Consider the following 20,662-nt stretch of genomic DNA (forward strand, 5'->3'; position numbering starts at 1 on the left):
ATGTACTCATAGTAACCTCTGCATTCTAGAGACAATCATGTTACATCTAGTTACATCAATGGAATCACTACATACTTACGTCCAAAGTAAGATTTATGCCACATTTTTCAAAATTACCTCAATTTATTCTCAAATTTGTACTGCTCCATAAAACATAAAAATTGTAGTGCTTTAAAAACAATTTTTTAAACGAAATAATACCTAAACTCAAAACCAGTTTGATTACTGCCAAGAATAATTCTTGCAATTCTCTTCATAAGACATCTTCTAGCTTTGGGAGAATGACCTTCACACTTTCATTTTTCTAAAAGCACAAGTAGATACAAAGAAATCTTACCTCTGATATGTCCACCTTTGGAGATAATGTGCAGGTCAATACATGATCACCTATGTTCTGTGGATTTTGTTTCAGAAAGTTGTACATTGACCGAGCAGATTCAGGACTATCTAACTGAAGAATTGCCTTGGAGAAGATAAAAAAGTTTAAGTATGAATAGTTCCTAAAGAAATTCAAAGTAGAATTACCATATGATCCAGCAATTCCAATTTTGGTACATACCCAAAAGGACTGAAAGCAGGGACCAGAACAGATATTTGTACCAGCATTATTCATACCAGCATTATTCATAAGAGACAAAAGGAGATAGCAACCCAAGTGTCCATCAACAAATGAGTAAACAAAATGTGGTATATACATATAATGGAATATTAATCAGCCTTAAAAGGGAAGAAAATTCTGATATGTGCTACAACACATTCTGGAAGATATTATGCTAAGTGAAACAACCAGTCACAAAAGGACAAATGCTGTATGAGTCTACTTATATAAGATACCTATAGTAGTCAAATTCAGAGACAGAAAATAGAATGGTGGTTGCCAGGGGCTAGGAAGAGGGGGAATGGGAAATTATTGTTTGATGGATAGAGTTCCAGTTTGGGAAAATGAAAAAAGTTCTGAAGATGGATAGTGGTGATGATTGCACAACAATGTGAATATATTTATTAATGCATCTGACATTTAAACATAGTTAAATGGTAAATTGTTATACTTTATCATAACAAAAAGCTTTCTTTTTAATATTTTAAAGTATGAATATTTTTTTCCAGTTTCAAATATGTGATTACAAAGGTAAGGTTGATCCTTAGTTCAAAGTACTAAGTCAATACAAAATTGAAAAGGATGGTACATAATTTTTAAAACAAGAGAACTAAAGATGTCTAAAGTAAAGGCTCAGAATTTCTTATGCTATCTGTCATCTCCCTCCCATCTTACATTATTTTTTCAAGTACCAAACATGCTCTATGTATCAGTCAGAAGCATGTCAAAAAAATTAATAACTAGTTATTGGTCAACCAAGTACTTTCTATGAAGCAAATACTGCAATCTTTCATATGAAATCCTACCTTTCTAGGGAATATAAGGTTGATCAAAATCTACTTTAATCTGAATGTATCTGAATTAAATATTAAACACAGAGGACATAGCAAATGTAAAGAAGTTAACGATTTCTTTTAAGGAAAGAAGCCAAAGCATAGAAGGAATGTTATTTTATACTCTCCATATAATTAAACAGAGACCTAACTCTTTGTTTTATGGCTGGAAGGGACTTTAGAAAATACCTGGTAATACTGTTTCATTTTACAAATAAGAACTGAAAGTGTAAAGCAACTTAGCCAAGGTACTGTATTATGTTGGTGCAAAAGTAATTGCGGGTTTTGCAATTTTTTTACCTGTTAAACCACGATTACTTTTGCACCAACCTAATACGAAGGTAGTTAAGGCTAGATTAACTCAAGTCTAAATTTCCCCGTGAGACAATGCTCTTTGCACTATACTACCTTTCTCCCTTGTGCAAGTTTTATTTCCCCTTAAAACTAGAAGTTCTGAGGAGAGACAGCAATCATCTCTTTCTTCTTGTCACAGCCCAGGAGAAAAATATGGTGGTCATCATAATTCTGCTAAGAGGTTGAATAACGTTTACAGGTGCTTCACTTCAGAAGCTGAATTAAAAGTCGCAGACCATATGAATATAGGGATGTTTTATATTCTCTACAAAATATACAGCTGAAAAAGAAGGGACCTCGTTACCTTGTTTTTATTACTCATGAATACATGGTGATCCACTTTTCCAAACTGAAGTCCGACACAAAGTACATACTGAAGCCCATCTTCTGGTAAGTTATCAAGATGTACAAATTGATTGTAAATTTTATCTGTATTTGCCTGTATTTTAAAGAGACAGCATAGAAAAAGAAAAATACAGCTGAAGTATAAAACTGTAAAACAGGTAACAGTAATTTAATTTTTCAGAGGTCAAGTGATATCCTCTCGCAAGACTAAAAACATGACCACGTGGGCGAAGATAGAGAAATCGTAGTTTTAGATCTGAGTAATCAGTGAGCTGATACACTGAAACAGGAGATACAATCTTACCTCTATCAACATAATATTTACCCGAGACATCCTCAGACGGGTATTGACAATTTGGCCACTTCATATGGCTCTACTATATGGAAAATATTTCATTCACCACAGGGACTACCATCATCCTTTATTTCTTATTTTACCAAGAGAAGACTCATCTGAAATCTCCATCACCTCAATATTTAAAAATTTCTAACAGGGGAACAAATAAGCCAACTAATGTTTCCATCAATTAAACAAGTGTACAAAAGCAGTTGATGCAAAACTCACCTCTGGGTCATTTTCTTTAATCAAAGTTGTAAACATAGCTTCCTAGGAAAGCAAAATAGATCAAGGTTGAAGGTGTAAGCTCTTCCTAATTCATGTATTTAATTAGTCAAGATTTATAATAAAATAACTTACATGAATAAACGTTAAGCACTATATCATAAAATAATCAGCAAAAGCTTTGTTCCTTCCAAAAGCTTTCCCTCTTCCTAAACAAGTTATACAAGTCCCACCCTACCCATACACCTTAATTTATCCTATTCCACGTAGTACATTAAAGATTAATAAGGTGGTACCATTTAAGGGAGGACACTCAAATTCACATACAATGAGTAAGAGATTTAATTTAGCAGACAGAGAATTCAAATTATAAAACAAAACGTTACGGAAGCAAAGTAGAGGATGAGGAAGAACAGAAATGTAGAGTAGTAAAAAACAGCACAGGGTATTAAGTGTACAGCAATTTGGTGTTGCTGAATTATAAAGAGGCCAAGAGTGGCATGTGACAAGGATGTCACAGCTGGCTAATGGAAGGCTCACATGTATAGGAAAGGAACTGGATCTTATGAGACTACGGTGAAATTTATTTTTCTCTATAATACCACCGACATGTATAAAAACATCCCAGCAATTACATCACATAAAGTGATTCTCAATGGAAGGCATTTTCAAATTACATCTATTTCTACCTTGCTCTAGAGATTCTAACATATTCTGCCTCATGCCTCTTAGCAGTTGATAGGAGCATACACAGAAACAATGACGAGTTCCTAAATCAGTTGAATTAGACTAGATTTGAATTTTATGTCAGCCTCATGACTTTGTGGAGAAAGTTTTTGAGGGAGACAAAACTAAAGGTAGAAGATACAAAGAACCACTTTAGTGGGAGGTTTTATAAGGTGAAGCAATGATGGATGGCATGAACAGGGAACAAACTCCAGACATATTTAGGATTTAAAAGAGGCAAGACCCAGGGATGAACTCTTTGTAAGAAATAAGAAGAAAAAAACGAAGACAACCTCTATGACTCTAGTTTGTATGACAGATAATGGCAAGGGATAAGAGTAGACAGTATCTATAGTTTTTAACGTTTTCTCCAATCGAATGTACATGAGGGACAAGACTCCCTCAGTATGGAAGTAACTCTCAAACAGTGAGACAAGACAGCAGAGAGATGGAAAGAAGCTTTCTCACTGTCTGAGAGAAAACATGTGAACCAAAGAAGAAAACTAAAAAACATAACAGACTATAATAATTCTGATAAAAGTTTTTAATAAAAATGATTGTAAGTCTATTATTTACCTCGTCTTTTACATTCATGCTTTCTGGAGCCATATTTATTGAGAGTTGATTTCCATCCACTGATATTGGAAAGCAGGTATAAAATTTTATCATAGAATCTGCAGATTTCCTATTTATTTCTATAATTGCCTTTTAAAACAAATTACAAGAATGAGAAAATAAATGTCTTATTTAAATTACTTTTTCTTGAAAAGATTTAATACTTAGGAGTCAAATGAATTGAATAACTCAGTAAATATTTCTAAGATAAAAAATGTATTCCTCAGAAAGATGAGGCCAAATTTCAGAATATTATAACCATAAGCAAAAAACAATAAATGACTGAACTCATACGGCAACAATAAAGAGAAAAATAGGAGTAAATGACATTAAGGAAAATCTTATTCATCACTGTATCCTTAGTACCTACGAGTAGAGTAGTGTCTAGCATGTAGCATTTCATGAAAATTTGTTATGTAGATAAATTTAATAATAAAATATGAGAAATATGAGAAATGAAAGAACCAAAGGAATGTGTAATGATTGTCAAGTGATTTTTAATTTTGCTGTTTTCATAGGTGTAAAAGTGGAAGTTCCACACATTTTGGTTTTAATTTTCATGCCTAGTTAAGCAGAGCTTTTGATAGTTAATGAGGTGGAAATCTCCCATATATTTGTTTATAGTTGTAACTGTTTAAAAATGAATTGTGTCTTTATGTCATTTGCCAACTTATTTACTGAACTTTTAAATATTTTACAGCATAATGTGTACATGGATGTTTCCCCATTTTACACAGATATTTTAAATTCATTTCTATTTTGCTTTCATGTTAATTTTACAAATATTTAAAATGTTTATATAATTGAATCTAATACTTCTCCAAATATCTAGGAAACTATTAAATCTCCAAATAGTTAATAATTCTATTCAACTAATAAAAAAGGGGCCAATAATAATGTAGATTTTCTCTATTTGGATTTTATATTTAATGTATCTAATTATACATATACTTTGATAAATGATGTGAAGTATGAATTTGAATTACTTGTTCTGAGAGTTCCAGGATTTTTTGTTTATTGTATTGTCACATAAAAAAATTGTAATAAAAATGTATTCCTTTTTTCTATGTCTCTAAACATAGCAAATAATCTGCTTTTAACAGCTTTACTGAAATATAATTTACATATCATGAGGTTTACCAGTTTAAGTATACAATTCAATGGTTTTTAGCATATTTACAAAGTTGTGCAACATTCAAATAATCTACTTTTAACACACGTACTGTGAAATTGCATATAAACTCACTTATACTAACTCTCCTCTCCTACTGTTTTCTTAAGCACACTTGCTCCAATTACCATAAATACTCGTATGTCCTACTCTGCTCTCAAAGATCTCTAGTGATCACCAATTATTTTCTACTGTAACACAACTTTCCACCACTCTAATGGTATTGTTTCCACTATATAAACTTTCCTGATATCTCACCTTCTATAAAATACCTTGCACAATTAGTTCATTATTAACAATACATTTTGTTTTGTTTTAAAATTACAAAAACAATACATACTTACCATATAATACTTAAAACATACAAATAAACCTAGGTTATTCTAAGTACTGATGACATCATTGGTTTGAGTCTGAAAATGGTCACTTTCCATTTGAGTATCATTAATAAAACAACAGAAATACTAGCAAAAAAGTGCTCTGCAAAATTTTATAAGTCATTGAAAAAATTCTGTATTAACATATTAACATTTTAAAACATTGTAAAACATTTAAAACATGTAAAACATTTTCTATTGAACCAAAATTTTGAGCAAAACTTTGACATATTAGTAAGCCATTCCTCTCCATCATTAAAACTTAAAACTATGATTAGAATAATATACAATCAGGGATATCTGTTTAATAGTTTAAAAATTCCTTAGCTTAAAACAGCTTAATTATTTTGAGGTGCTGCTTTTAAAACCTTTCTTTTTTGTGAACTTAATGTTTTTCGAAATGTGCTTGCAGAGAAGAGCTATTATCAACTCTTACCTTTTTATGAGATGATAAAATCAAAATAGCCTTTATATCACCAAATGGTTTTGCTAGATTGTAAATTTCTTCTATAGAGTATCCTTTATTTGGCAAATTAGAAATAAGTACCACACACATTTCCTCTGTTTCCTTCAAAACAAATTCAAGAATTTACATTAAAATTTCTTTAACTGTTTTTATATTTACTTAAGCTTACTCTGTAGATCATATTACGTTAGTATTTAAATTGCATTTACTACTACTAAATCTTATCAATTTGGAAGGCCAGACTGAGCCTCAACTTAAAAACAAAATGCATCTCTCCTCTCTTTAAGTACAGAGAATGAGTCCAGTCCTAGCACTTGTCATCCAGGAAAGGTCTTTCATTTCCTTTTTCAACCACTGTTTAAAAATACAGTTTAAAAACACAAGTCTGCCTGTCTCTAACTACAACTCCTTCTTTTCATAAAAACAATCATTTTCAGGCAATATAAATAAGCTTACCTAGTCTTTTAGGATTCTTACCCCATAACTCAATTCCCACTACAGAGTAAACACTTTCATAGATCTTCTCTCAGATCTATTTTTATTCTCCAAGATGACTCTTTGATCAATGCCAATTTTTCCTTTAGTGGATGTTGGGGAAATCCCCAAAGATATACAATAATAAATTTGGCAAGTTGTGATTTTTTCCTTTGAAAAATAGGTGGGAAGTAATAATTTTCATAAACCAGTTGAGAATTTTAACTAGCATGTTGATTATATTCATAAATGGTTCCTTCTTAAGTGCTTTTAGTAAATCTAAAATACTGTATTAGTGCTTCAAAATATTCTTCCTAAAACAAAACAGGAAGACATCTTTATTTACTACTTGAAAAATGGATCTACCAGTCAAAAGTAAACTTATGCTTAGCATCTGAATGATCTCAATATCTTAACCAGTAGAATCTAAATCAATGAAATTTTTATACACTCATAACAACAGATATAACCACAGGAAAAGAGTAGCCTTTATGCCCTCCCAATAAAAATGCAAACCCCACTTGCTCCTCTAAAAACACAAGAACAACTGGTATTCTAAATATCAACAAATCTCCCATTTGCCTCTAGGAAGAAAAGATTTCACAAAATCCCACTGGCACTAATTTGACAACCTGCTGTGTATGCAAACACCCACTCTGGGCTCACTTTGCTCTCAGTGAAAAGTAATCCTCAAAACCATGTACAAATTGATATCCTGGTTTCTAAACTTTTGTGACTTATTCTGCAGTTCAAGGTTTTTGAATTCAAACCATACTTTAAAAGTCACAAATAACCAGGATATTTCACCATGCCAAATCCTGTACATTTTTTACATGGATTTATAGTTTTAAAAATATATATACGTATATATAGAGAGACAGAGACAGAGAGACAGAGAGCGATTTAAGCTTTAAAAAAATACGTAAAATATAAAAACTGACCTTGTTCATTGTTTCACTTTCTGTGGCCACCAACGCAGCTTCTTTGGACACACACAAAAAATAAGAATTCATGCACATGTATTTATCAAGATCCCACAATGTATTAAATAGTAACTAAATGAAAATGCATACAACTGAGAAAAAGAGTAAAGAATTTTAATAGAAAATAGCTACAGATGTAACAATGGCTTTTAAATAATACAATTGTATTCCTTCTGAAAACAAAATTAAGTGATATAGTCAATATATTAATCATAACCATTGAGATATGACCCTGGTGTTAAAATTTTTTAAATATAACTATACATACCCTATTTCTCCCAAAATAAGACCTAGCCCGACAATCAGCTCTAATGCGTCTTTTGGAGCAAAAACTAGTAATACAAGACATGGTCTTATGTTATACTATATAAGACCCGGTCTTATATTACAGTAAAATAAGACCGGGTCTTGTATTAATCTTTGCTCCAAAAGATGCATGAGAGCTTGTCCGGCTAGGTCTTAATTTCGGGGAAACAGGGTATGTACATGTGTATACATACACACACACGTACATGACACATAAAATTACTTTATTTTCTTAAAAATGTAACTTTCTATTTTTAAACATAAGAGAAAACTTCTATTGGCCTACCTGAAACAGTTTCTTCAACACTTTTTTCAATGGCTTTGACTTCCACACTGGTCTTTATTTCAGAGTTTTCTGCATAAAACAGTCTGCTTTAATAGTCTAGAAAAACACTAATATAATTAAACTAATGAATCTAAACAGGAACTTTAGCTAGTTTATCCTGTCACTTCAAATCTCCTTAGGCTGACCTGATTTAAGTCAAAGCTAACACAAGTTTCTCTAACAATCCCTTTGAAGACTTTTTAAGGAATTTCAAAATATACCTTAAATGTACAGTAAGAGGATCTAAAGAAAAGCAAGCACTGGATGACAGCATTTCAAGCTTACCTGGTACAGTCACAGGTTTATTGGTGTCTTTGTTTTTGACAAGGCCAGCCTTTTTGACATCTCGAGACTCCTTTCCACTAGATTTTGCTGTTAAAATTAAAATTGAACCATTATTCTAAGGGTCTGTTCAGTCATTTAGTATGTTTCATACTAACATACTAGTTAATAAGTAGCTCAACTTTATTATAAAAGCAATTCTGTGTAAATATTTCCATTTATTTTCAATATCTGTTTAACAGTAAAATTAAAACTAAATTTAAACCGAGATACAATTTTTGTTGATGGCCATTAATGAGCCACAAATTTCACTCATGTGTGACAGAGCACACATTATAATCACATACACACAAGAATATTTGATAATTTCTACAAAGGTTCTTTAAAATTGTATTAGTCTATTGGAAAAATAGTAATAGTAAATAGATCATGTTGGTGTCAACATGTTACATTTACTTAAAATAGTATTCCATTTCTTTATATAGGAAATACATTTTTCTAACATGGAAAGAAAAATATCTTTTTACAATAACAAACATCAGAAGAATTATACAAGCTGGGGAAGGTAATATGAAGTGACAACTCTAAAAAAATGAGGAAACAAGATTAAATAATTTGTACGAGGAAAGTGGCAGAGCAGCCTGTGATTATGTAGCTGTCAAAAATAATTCCAACACAAAAATCTATCTACAAAGGTAGATACTGTCGAAGACCAAAGTATCAAAAATTAAAAGTCCTGTATGTTTCAGATTTTAATATCAAAGTAGTATCTACTATAAATTACAAGATACTATTAGATGCTACAAATTATATAAATTTAAAACTTGTTTTTGATATATTGTTTAAAGCAGAATTAAGAATATACTTAATAAAATCTCCCCTTCCCGACAATCTTACCTGTTTTGATTGAAGCTTTATTACCTTTAGCAGCTACTGTTACCACAGATTTTACAGAACCTGCTGATTTCCCTAAATCACAAAAGTTGTAGTCAAAATTGGTTTATTTAACTAGTATCAACAATCCCCAAAGCATATCACAAAGAAAGAATATTAAGGCTGTGTTTTATTCAAACCATAAAATGCCATCATCTTTGGGTGCATGGGCCATTTTCTAAATCTAGCAATGATGATAATGTCTTCAGTAAGAAAAACATTACTGAAATGAGAATTTACTTCCCCAATGGGGTACCAAAAAATAGCATTCAGGCAAGTGAAATAAATCTCTGAATGTGTAGATCAACTAGAAGCAAAATGACTAACCGAAAGGATATAAAAACAACCCCATGTAGCTTTTAATGGCTCCCAAAGCAATTTTTTATATTTAGGGTCTCCCAGCCCATGTTTCCTTGGCTCCCAGTTGATTGAAAAGCATTCAAGAGCACCTACATCATGGTCAGGCCATATAAAAATTACTTACTCTGACTTATTTCTAGTGGGCCCTATCTGAACAGGACTATGTACATTACTCTGACCTTTCTTTTTGCAGGTACATATATTACAGGGGCTTATCTTCCAAGATGAAGTTTATAACGACTGTGATCATCAATGTGTCACTGAAAAGACCACCAGAAAGCCCCAAACCCTTTCCATTTATAGAACAGGAGGTTAGCTCTGAAAATTAGGATTCATTACTAGTAAGGTAGTATTATGAGAAAAAAGCCTGGGTCAGAAAGCAGTAGGTCCAAGTTGAATTCCAAGTTGTGAAGACTTGGGGCATTAAATGATTTCTGGGCACGTTTCCTCATTTATAAACTAACGTGGTAACTGCCATAATTACCTAACAGGACCCTGGGAGAATATGATAATGCTTTCAATTGTTATAATACAAATAAAAAGAATTATTGACATGAACAAAAATCAATTGAAATAGTTTACAAATCAACCCTTTATATCCAAAGACAGACCCTAATTTTTGCCCAAATTTTTACCAATACCTGTCACTTAATCAGTAATGTCTTAGTCATTCCCAAGTTTTGTCACATTGTAGTAGCCTGGGTCCCAATGAGCCTTTAAATTATTTCCTTCACCTATCTCTATGTTACTACCACAAGTCAATTCACTTGACTACTTCAAGCTGGGGACAAAACTTAAAGAAAAAATATCTAGAATTAATTTCCAACAGTTAAATGGGTAGCTAGTGGCTTTATCACCCTTCCCCAAATCTCCACGAGTAATATTACTATCAAAGTAATATCAAACTGTTTGCTAAACAAATGTATCTTCAAAGCAAGCTTTCTAGCCAACTCTGACCCCCTCAGATTACTGCTTCTAAGAAATTATTATATGAAAATTCTAGCTCTGCCACTAACAATGTTATTTGCCAGTTCAAAGCAGCTTCCTTTCCTTTCTACCATTATGGGGGAAAATTTAATACAACACTGATCTCCAACCACTCAAAAAAGATGACCCTGAATTAACTGGCATTTATCGTAAATGGGAGGGAAAATAGGATAATTCAGAGAAAGGGGGAGAAAAAATGAAAAATTATTTTAAAAACTGCAATAGCCCATAAAAACTGCAAAGACAACATAATTTGCTGTAAATTTATCTGGACTATTTTATAAAAGAAAGTAAACAGAGAATGTCCTGTTAACTCAGTTGGTTAGAGTGTGGTGCTGGTAACACCAATGTTGCCGGTTCTATGCCCACACAGGCCACTGTAAGCTGTGCCCTCCTTAAAAATAAATAAATAAAATAAACAGAGAGAAGACCTCAATGAAAGAGAAAGAGGGAAATATCTCTGATACCCACCATAATAGTTTCCCAGTTAAATTGTCTTACTTTGATAATTACTGTAAGGAAAGAGCATTATCTGAGAAATTTCCTTTCTCAAAATTTCTAGATGACTATAAATTTCAAATTTACTATACACTCAGCACATACTACGTCACGTGAAATCCAAGACTACTGTTATATACTTCTTAAATAATTTAAAGTTGACTAACATGTCTAGAAAACTAACAGAAAACATACCTGAAGATTTATTCACTTTGGCTACAGATGTCTTGGCTTGTCCAGTTTTGGCTAAAATAACAAGAAAAATGTATCAACAACACATTACAAATAACATCATTTAGATTTAGGAAAGAGCTAACCTGGCAATGATTTTGAAAAAACACTGCACAAAACATCCCTATACTCATCTTTGTATAACCATGGAACTGTATAAATTCTTACACATGGACTTGCTGACATAAGTGTAACACCTGGGAGGTTTCTTTTCCTTATTTTCTGTCTTCTAGCACAGATTATGCCCCTTAACAAATCATTACCTTATTCTACATAATAAATTCTAACTCTAAATAAAACTAACCTTGGATCACCTTCACCCTGTCATAGCACTTTTCCATGTTTATTATTTGGCAAGTTACAATGTTAAGCTACTTGAAAATAGAGATCATGCCTATTTGATAGTATCCTCATCCTTTAAAATGTGCCTCCAGTTATGGGTACATAGAAGGTGCTCGATAAGCATTTTTATTTCTTTTTAATTAGTACTGGTTAAGGGTTCTAAAGATTCCCTTTCTGATTAAATTATACTTTTGCTTCCTCTTTGTACTTCTCTTTAAACTTTTAGACTTGTGCTTATAATCAAAGTTCTCTTTAAAACTACCTAATTAACTTCCCATAACTATTCAATCTGACATTTCTGATCTCAAAACGATATCCTGCACCCTTATCTTTCCCACCTGACACTTCCTCAGTCTTATTTCCAGGCTCTTTATCTTTCTACATTTATATTGGAAGGGAGTAAGTACTCAGCTTAAAGCACTTCTCCCTCTACTCACTACTTTTATTATGTTAGGACCATTACCAAAATTTAGACCTTAAACTTAACAAAAAATTTCCTTAGTATTTCACTTTCAATGCTCTGTGATTGGCTACCTAAAGGATAATTCCAATAGATATTCTTTGGTAGCTGAAATGTGGCAATTTTGAAATCTAAGCTTATGGTTTTCCCAAGTTCAAATAAATCACTGCATCTAAGTTTTCCTTTATAATCAATATTACCACGCTCTTCTAGTAAAATCCATCCAACCCAAACCTTGAGATTTAAAATTACTTTAATTTTTATATTCTATCCACTAAAAAATTCTATATAACAAAATTCAGATTTTACCATTCCGCACACCATTTTAATTAACCTTTTTATATTAGATTCTAATTACCTCAAAGTGAATCCCAACTGTGTTTTCTCAATAGGATTTTTCAATCTCCATTTATCCAATCTATATGAGAATCCTAAACAAGTAGTGGTTCTTTACTTTCTGTGGCAATTTTCCAGAGTCTGTACTAATTATTACTAGGTCTTACACAGGAAACAATGGGGTATACCTTAGCCAAACTTAGAAAACAGTGGGTTAAACAAAGATAAGTAAGTTTCTTTCATTCAAGGCTTCGTAAAATGAATGTTTCATGGACTTTTTAAAGGAAAAAGAAAATCTGTAATACATATCCCAAACTTTATCTGATCCAAAACATCTCCCTGAAATTAGCCTTTCACACGTTTTGAGAAATGGTATTAATGGGGTCAAATTTAAAAAACTTCCTAGCATGACTCTTCAAGGCCTTCTATAAAGAGATTCCTCAATTCTGTTTCCTTTGTTATATCATCTCCCTCACTCAAGTATCTTCTGCCTCTATAGATACCTGTTTACGTGTTCACATTTAAAACTTTAGTCAAAATTTACTGCCTTCCAGAAGCCCACCACAGTCATCTTCTCTCACTTCCAATAACTTGAGTATAATATCCAACTAACCATTATGGGAAAATGACATTTTCTATATAATCCAATTGTCCAGTCACCAGAATATTAGTTTTAGTACCAAAAACTCTCAATCTATTCTGAATAAAAATCCAGGACACACTAAATACCTGCCTTTCCAAAAGAGAACATACAAAACACACTTTAACTTTCTGAATATGTTTTATGCCTACTTCATTTTAGGTTTTCAGTCTTATCCTTCACTGTTAAGCTGTTTAATTCTTACTAGACTCAAGAGGGTATTATTTTGGCAATAACTTCTTTGTCTCCACCTTTCCAATCCTAAATGGACTGAGGAGAAAGTAACCCAGTTTATTAAAACTGTCTGTACAATTCGTTTAGTTAGATTCGTAATAAAGATCTGAAGTGCTTTCCTGAGTGTAAAGAAACAACTTTTAGCACATGAGTATAACAACATCTATTTCTATTTAGTCTTTTTTGTTTACTTTTTGGTTTTCAGCACACTTTCAAAAACAAAGGGGATCAGACAAGCAATCTTACCATACTTTGTTTTGTCCCGTGGGTTTATTGGGAGAGAATGAAGGGATGTATTGCAAAACTAACTTAAACAGCTATTAACTATATAGAACTACCGTATTTCCCCGAAAGTAAGACCTAGCTGGACAATCAGCTCTAATGTGTCTTTTGGAGCAAAAATTAATATAAGACCCAGTATTATATTATATTATATATCATAACTAATGTTATGTTATAGAAGAACTGGTCTTATATTATATAAGACCCAGTCTTATAGTAAACTAAAACTGGGTTTACATTAATTTTTGCTCCAAAAGACGCATTAGAGCTGATTGTCTGGCTAGGTCTTATTTCTGAGGAAACACGGTATGACAGGCATTCTCCATACATTATCTCGAGTCCTTATATTTATTCAAGAGGTCCCATAATTACATAGTAATAAAACAGCTGAATACAGGGCCAGTGTAGGTCCCTACTACTAACACACAATAAATGTTTTCCTAGTATCATCTTGCAAAAAGTTTCCAGTACACTGACAAAATATACTCATTTGTAGAAGGAACATTAAAAGTAACAACTTACTAGCAGAAGCTGAAGTCACAGTTTCAACAGCTTTGGAAACGTCTGTATCTTTTCTATTTAAAAGAAGAAAAATTTAACAAATTCTAAGTTCTAAAACTTATAAAGATGTAAAGTTTAATCTAAAAAAAGTTTAAAATAATTCAATTTGAACATTGTCCCATTTAAGCTGGAGTCTGAGTAATAAAACATTAAAAATGCAGTTATAAAGTTAAACATCTTTAATTCACATGCAAATTCATTCTCACATATGAAATCATGGAATCACTTACTTTAAAGTAGATGCAGATGTTTTCTTTGACTCTCCTATCTTTTTCTTCACCTCTTTGTTCTATGAAGGAAAAATATTTTGAAGAAAATTTAGTTTCTTCCCCAGTTATAAAAAGCTTTCAAAAATACAGAAAAGCATAAGAAATACAACACAATCTAAAATTGTCTAACCCTAAAATATAAATACATATTACCTTTTATACTTATATAGAATAAAAATATTTTCTTCAATATGTGATCATATGGCACAATTTTACATCTCACCTTTTACCACTCATCTACATTTTCTTATCATTTTCCTTCAAAAACATTGTTTCAAATAGCGCTACAACATTTCCAACGTCAAATTGCTATCACCCTGGTCCAATCTACCACAACATCTGTTGCTCTGATTACAATAGCCTCAGAATGGTCTCTGCTTCTGTCCTTGCCGTTTCACCCATCCCCACTCTATACTCAGCATAGGTATTGCCAGTCCCAGACTCAAAACGTTTCATCATACTCAGAAACAAAAGCTGATACTTAACAATGGCCTACATACCGTTTCCCCGAAAATAAGACCTAGCAGGACCATCAGCTCTAATGCGTCGTTTGGAGCAAAAATTAATATAAGACACAGGGTTTTATATTAATTTTTGCTCCAAAAGACACATTAGAGGGTCTTATATTAATTTTTGCTCCAAAAGATGCATTAGAGCTGATGGTCCGGCTAGGTCTTATTTTCGGGGAAACATGGTATGTGAGCTTACACCCCACATTCCACCTACCCTCTCTGGCCCCAAATCAGCACATACCTCTTCCTATACTTCTCTCCTTCTAACTCCTAGCATCCTTCAGCATCCTCAAACAAGCTACAGAAGTATGTATCTCAAGCCTTTTGTAGTTGCTGTTCATTCTGTCTGGAATGCCTTCAACCCAAGTAACGGCTTGCTCCCTCACCACCTTCAGGTGTGTTCTCAAATATCACCTTTTCAATGAGCCCTTCATAACTACCTGATCGAAAGTTACATAGCTCCTCATTCTCAACAAAAGCACTTCTATTTCCCTTTTTTGCTATTTTTCTCTACAGCACTTGTTGATAACAGACATAATATGTACACATTTATGATTTCCTTGTGTTCCTTCTCTTGCTACCCCTTGAAGTTAAACTCCGTAAGAGCAGGGACTGTTTTGTTTTACTGACTACTGTCTCCAGTGCCTAAAATCGTGCCTGGCAATTACTGAACATTCAGTAAATATATGTTAAATTGATCTGCTCTTCATAATAACTGTCATTTTATTTTACATTTTCTGTTCTTTTTGGGCAGCCTTGCCATTTCCTTTCGCGCTATATGGGATTTTTATACGAAACACCTGCACCACTCTAATTATTTAGAAGATATATATCCTCTTTTCATTCTACTAGTGGTTATCTTCAATTTTCAAAAGGAATCAGAAATAATTGATTTCCTCTGCATAAGTTTAAAAATTTAGCCCTTACCTCTTGACTATATACCAATTTTTGACAAAAATATTTTTCGTAATGTTTTACAATTTATTTTATAAAAATATGCTTAATTTTAGTTCAGTTTCATTGCTTTATTACCAATCATTTTATATCATAACTTCTGTATTTCTTAATGTTCTTCATTTGTATAGCAATATTTTAGGAAAGATATACAGATGAAATAACTTTATAAGCCCACCCACGTCTGAGAACTGTCATAGCACACCGTTTGGTATTTGACTTGAAATAGATGTATTGAACTACAATGAATCAATCTCTCTTTCCATTCAACCTTGAAAATTTGTTGTTCTGCTGTCTAAGTCTCCACTATTCTTTTTTATAGTTACATTGTTTCTGGCTGGATCACTATAGGTTGCACCTCTATTAACTATGAAATTTAAAATATTCGCCAGTTTTTTTAAGTGGCATCCTCTTTCTGGAATTCCAGTTAAATGCAGATTGGGTCTCCTAGATATGTCTACTATGCCTTTCCACTTCATCATTTTAGGCTCTTCAATCTTCACTAGTAGACTAAATAGATTACAGGTTCCAAGAAGGTTGGCAGCACATCTGTTTTGTTCACCACTGCGTCTTCTGCAGATACCAGACACAATGCTTGAAACGTAACAGATATTTCAAAAATAGGTTCTGAATTCAAATGAAATCAAATTCTCATCTGAATTCTAACTGTACCATTTTTTGTTTCATCTTTTTGTTACTCATTAGATTTTCCATAATGCTCAAACCAGTGTTCACGGCTTCCCAGCACTGTTTTTCATTTCCACGCAATCTTCTTGGAATTTAAGTTGACTACGTGCTCCAGGTTTTAGATGTAATATCCCCATGAATCTTGCCGAAACACAATGGAAATTTTTAAAGTCTTGTGTTTTTTGTTTTTGCAGAGTTGAGCTACAGCAATATTTCATAGTTACTTTCAACAGTTTGTTGAAAATCTGATCATATGTTTTTCTAGATCAATGGCTCCTGCTTCTTTACAGAAATTGTATGGACATGTGTCCATTTCTCTGGGGGGAAAAAGAATGGTTGCTGTAATCATATTATTGGTAGTGGTGGTGGAAAGAGTAGCTCAAAAAAACGTTAAGAATCATTGTTAAGGACTGAGGTCTAGGCTGGCCTACAATTCAAGAATAGGTAATTGAGTTTCTGTCAGAGTTGTGTAGACCCATACTTTAATCCTTCAGAGTTAAATACAGGGATATAGGAAATTTTTACCTTTTCTGTAATATTTCTTTACTAATTTCAAGAAGCAGCAAAATGGAGAAAATGTTCTCTGAATCACAGCCAAAGTCAAAGGCAGTCCTAATACGAAACATCAAATGTGAGCAGAAAAGTTTTTTCTTAGTTTTGAGTATTCATGCCAAAATTAAGATCAGGATCAAAAATATTATAGCACTGCCATTCTTTTTCCTAATTTGGGCTTCCAGCCTCTTTTGGACTCACTCTGGCAAGAAAACTTGAGGTCTTCCCCTGTGGTAATAGCCCTGAAAGATTGTTCCCACTTCCAATCTGAAGAAGCTATAACCAGAGTTCAGTTGGGAGTCCCCTCCTGTCAATCCCGAAGGCTGCTGATCTATCACAAGGAGTCTTGAGTTAGTCTTTAAGGCTCCTGTAATTCAGCACCATCCAAACCATATTTAGCTGAAGAACATCAATGTTTCTGAAAGGTAGACAGCATGTTTTCTAGTTTCCTGTGCTGATACTTTCAACTACTCATTTTTATTAAAATCAGGACAGTAAATATGGTTAGACTCTTGAATTTTTGTTGCTACCTTACCAAACTCATCAAAAAGTCACCCAAGAGAATTATTTTTATCTATACAAAATACTCTAATACCCGAAATGTACCCTTACCTATTTTCCAGATTAAACTTTTCAGAATTAAAGACTGACCTGACAACCCTCTCCCCCCAGTTCTCCAAATTTAATAAGCCAGGTGTTGCTCAAAGGGTCACTGGTATAATGTTTCTCCTTTCTATTTTCAAGGTTGCTGATCTACCTAGAACTGTTCTATTACCTCAACAGACAGATGACTACTAGATGAGTTCTCTAACTGGACTTCAATGATCTTTTCTCCCCTTTAATCAAAGCTTTCTTTGCCTTCAGAGTCATTAGCCCGACTAAAGTCATTCTTCCAGATGAATCTTTCTAATCCATCTATTTTCATGTGATACCTCTACTCCAAACCTTGAATAACATTTAACTGTCTACAGGATAAAGTTTATGTTTTTAAATTATACGTTCAATTCTTGCTTTTCCTTAACCTCATCTGCAACTAAAGGTGGCTATGTGTCACAGTTCTGGTAAATCAAATGTGGGTAAAAGTCACTGGGAAAATCATTCTCCCCAGAAAAAAAGAAAAAGAAAATCAAAATCCATTTTGCTCTTAAGATTTTTATCCTCTTTTTTCTTCTGCTTAGAAGTGAGAAATGATACTAGGAGGCACAGCAACCACCTTACAACTAAGGATGAAAAGTACATGCTAAAGATGGTGGAGCAGATAAACAAAAAGGCTGGGTTCCTGAAGATATTATGGAGCTGCTATACCAAACATGGACTACCTAACTGCATATTTCCTATCATAGGTAAATAAACCTCTTACTTGTTTAATAAACACTTGTGACGTTTCTATTGATTGAAAATAAATTCTAAATGATAAAATTGGTAATCTCTAGGGTTACCATATAATCCATTATTCAAATCAGGACAATGAGAATAAATGGATGGCATGTTGCAGGTATAAACTACCACGATGGGTTCCTCTAGCAGTTAACTAATCAGAAAACAGTAAGAATGAAAAAATAAAGATCCAGGCCAGCCTGGTGGCTCAGGTTGTTGCAGCACAGTGCTCCTAACGCTGAAGTCGCCAGTTCAATTCCCACATGGACCAGTGAGCTGTGCCGCCGTGAGCAGCCGGGGGGTGGCATGAGCTGCTGACTGCTGTCGTGTGCTGCCGTGGGCTACCGTGTGCCGCCATGAGCGGCCAGTGGCCAATGTGAGTTGCCGGGAGCCGTTGTAAGCTGCCGTGGGCTGCTGTGTGCTGCCATGAGCGGCCGGCAGCCAGTGTGAGTGGCCAGCAGCCCAGCAAGAGCTGCTGACCAATGACCGGAGACAGACTGCCTTAGTGGGGGGCAAAAGGGGGGAGCAAGGCTCATATACCAGCATGGACCAGGGAGCTGTGTCCTAGATAACTAGACTCAGAAACAACGGAAACACCAGTACACTCAATTATGAGACTGTAAATCATTACAGCTACTTCATGGGTGACCTGGTACTACCTATTACTGTATATCCCATAACCCAGCAATTCCACTATAGATATCACCTTAAAAAACTCTATCATAAATATGTAAGGAAGACTTTTGAAAGCCATAATATACTAGGAAGTTAAAGTCCTATAGTAGTAAAAAATTAGAAATAACCTAAATATCAAATATATAAGGAACTGGTAAAATAAATGTGGCATACTCATACAAAGTAATACCACACAGAAGTTTTAAAAAAATGAGAAAAATCGACATGCACTAACATGGTTAGATCTCCAAATCAAATTTGATTGAAAAATATATTACAAAGCTCCTATAAAGCAGGCATTCTTCAGTAAATAAAAAAAAGTAAAAGAGCACACATACGCAAAGCAAAACTTCCTGGACGTTTCATATTGCTTGTCTAGACATTATCCGGGGCTATGTAAACTGAAGCATCGAAAGTGATCTAGAGAGACTAAACCCATAAACACTGAGGCAGCTAAGGAAGCAAAATGACCAAAAGAATGCATACTTCAAGACTGTATTTATATCAAGTTCAAAACAGGCAAAACCCAAACATGGCATTAGAAACCAGTAAGGGGCTACTTTGGGGCAGAAGAAGGGATGGTTGTAAAGATTTGGAAGAAGTACACAAGGGGCTTCCAATATGTTACCAATGTCACAGTTTGTGACCTCGGTAGAGGTTTCACAGATATTTGCTAATTTGGGTTAAGTATTTTCTCCTAGTCTGTTGCTTGCCATTTAATACCGTGTATAGGCTATGTTGTCATGCACCACATAACAACCTTCGAGCCAATGACGAACCCCATATAACAGTGGTCCCATAAAAAACCCCAAGAAAATTCAGTGAAAAGATTAGCAAAAGCTTTTGCAAACTTCAGCAAGCTCTTTGAGAAGTTTGAAAACATGGACCCCAAAACTGAAAGGTTTTCATTGACAGAGAGAAATGTTCATGATGCATTATCTGTTTACACGCAAATCTATGATGAAAAAAAGAAACAAACTTAAACCATCAGGAACATATTTCTGAAAAGAGTGACACCTCCTTAGGAAGAGCCTCAAACAGGTCCTTCCAGAGGTATTCCAGAAGAAGCTAATGACAAGAGCTGAAAATTTTTAAAATTTTTAAAGTTTATAAAGAATCTACAGTAAGCTAAGTTTAATTTATTATTGAAGGAAAAAACGTTTTATATATTTACTGTGGCCTGAGTGTACAGTGCGTATAAAGTCTGAGATAGTGTCCAGTAACTATCCTTCACATTCACTCAGCACTCACTCACTGACTTACTCAGAGCAACTTCTAGTCCTACAACTTCCATTCATGGTACGTGCCCTATATGGTATAGCATTTTTTAAAAATCTTTTACACTGTATTTTGAC

At 33.6% G+C, this 20,662-nt stretch overlaps 1 protein-coding gene across 15 annotated transcripts in view; it reads right to left on the reverse strand.

Moving 5' to 3' along the window:
• The window catches only part of ZNF638 (zinc finger protein 638), a 111,174-nt gene that overhangs the window by 19,152 nt on the left and 71,360 nt on the right, over positions 1–20,662 (reverse strand). For 11 of the 15 annotated variants that reach the window (XM_081069435.1, XM_081069437.1, XM_081069431.1 and 8 more), the window contains 12 exons: positions 14,512–14,570; positions 14,243–14,295; positions 11,391–11,441; positions 9,315–9,386; positions 8,421–8,507; positions 8,097–8,165; positions 7,463–7,503; positions 6,018–6,149; positions 3,995–4,123; positions 2,696–2,737; positions 2,090–2,224; positions 338–463 (listed from right to left, as the gene is read on the reverse strand). In XM_081069435.1, the coding sequence (XP_080925561.1) occupies positions 338–463; positions 2,090–2,224; positions 2,696–2,737; positions 3,995–4,123; positions 6,018–6,149; positions 7,463–7,503; positions 8,097–8,165; positions 8,421–8,507; positions 9,315–9,386; positions 11,391–11,441; positions 14,243–14,295; positions 14,512–14,570 (996 nt within the window). The remainder of the gene's footprint in view (positions 1–337; positions 464–2,089; positions 2,225–2,695; positions 2,738–3,994; positions 4,124–6,017; positions 6,150–7,462; positions 7,504–8,096; positions 8,166–8,420; positions 8,508–9,314; positions 9,387–11,390; positions 11,442–14,242; positions 14,296–14,511; positions 14,571–20,662) is intronic. The other 4 variants (XM_081069438.1, XM_081069443.1, XM_081069436.1 and 1 more) reach the window with 1 other exon arrangement.

The sequence above is a fragment of the Rhinolophus hipposideros genome, assembly GCF_964194185.1.
Source record: "Rhinolophus hipposideros genome assembly, chromosome: 12".
NCBI lineage: Eukaryota > Metazoa > Chordata > Mammalia > Chiroptera > Rhinolophidae > Rhinolophus > Rhinolophus hipposideros.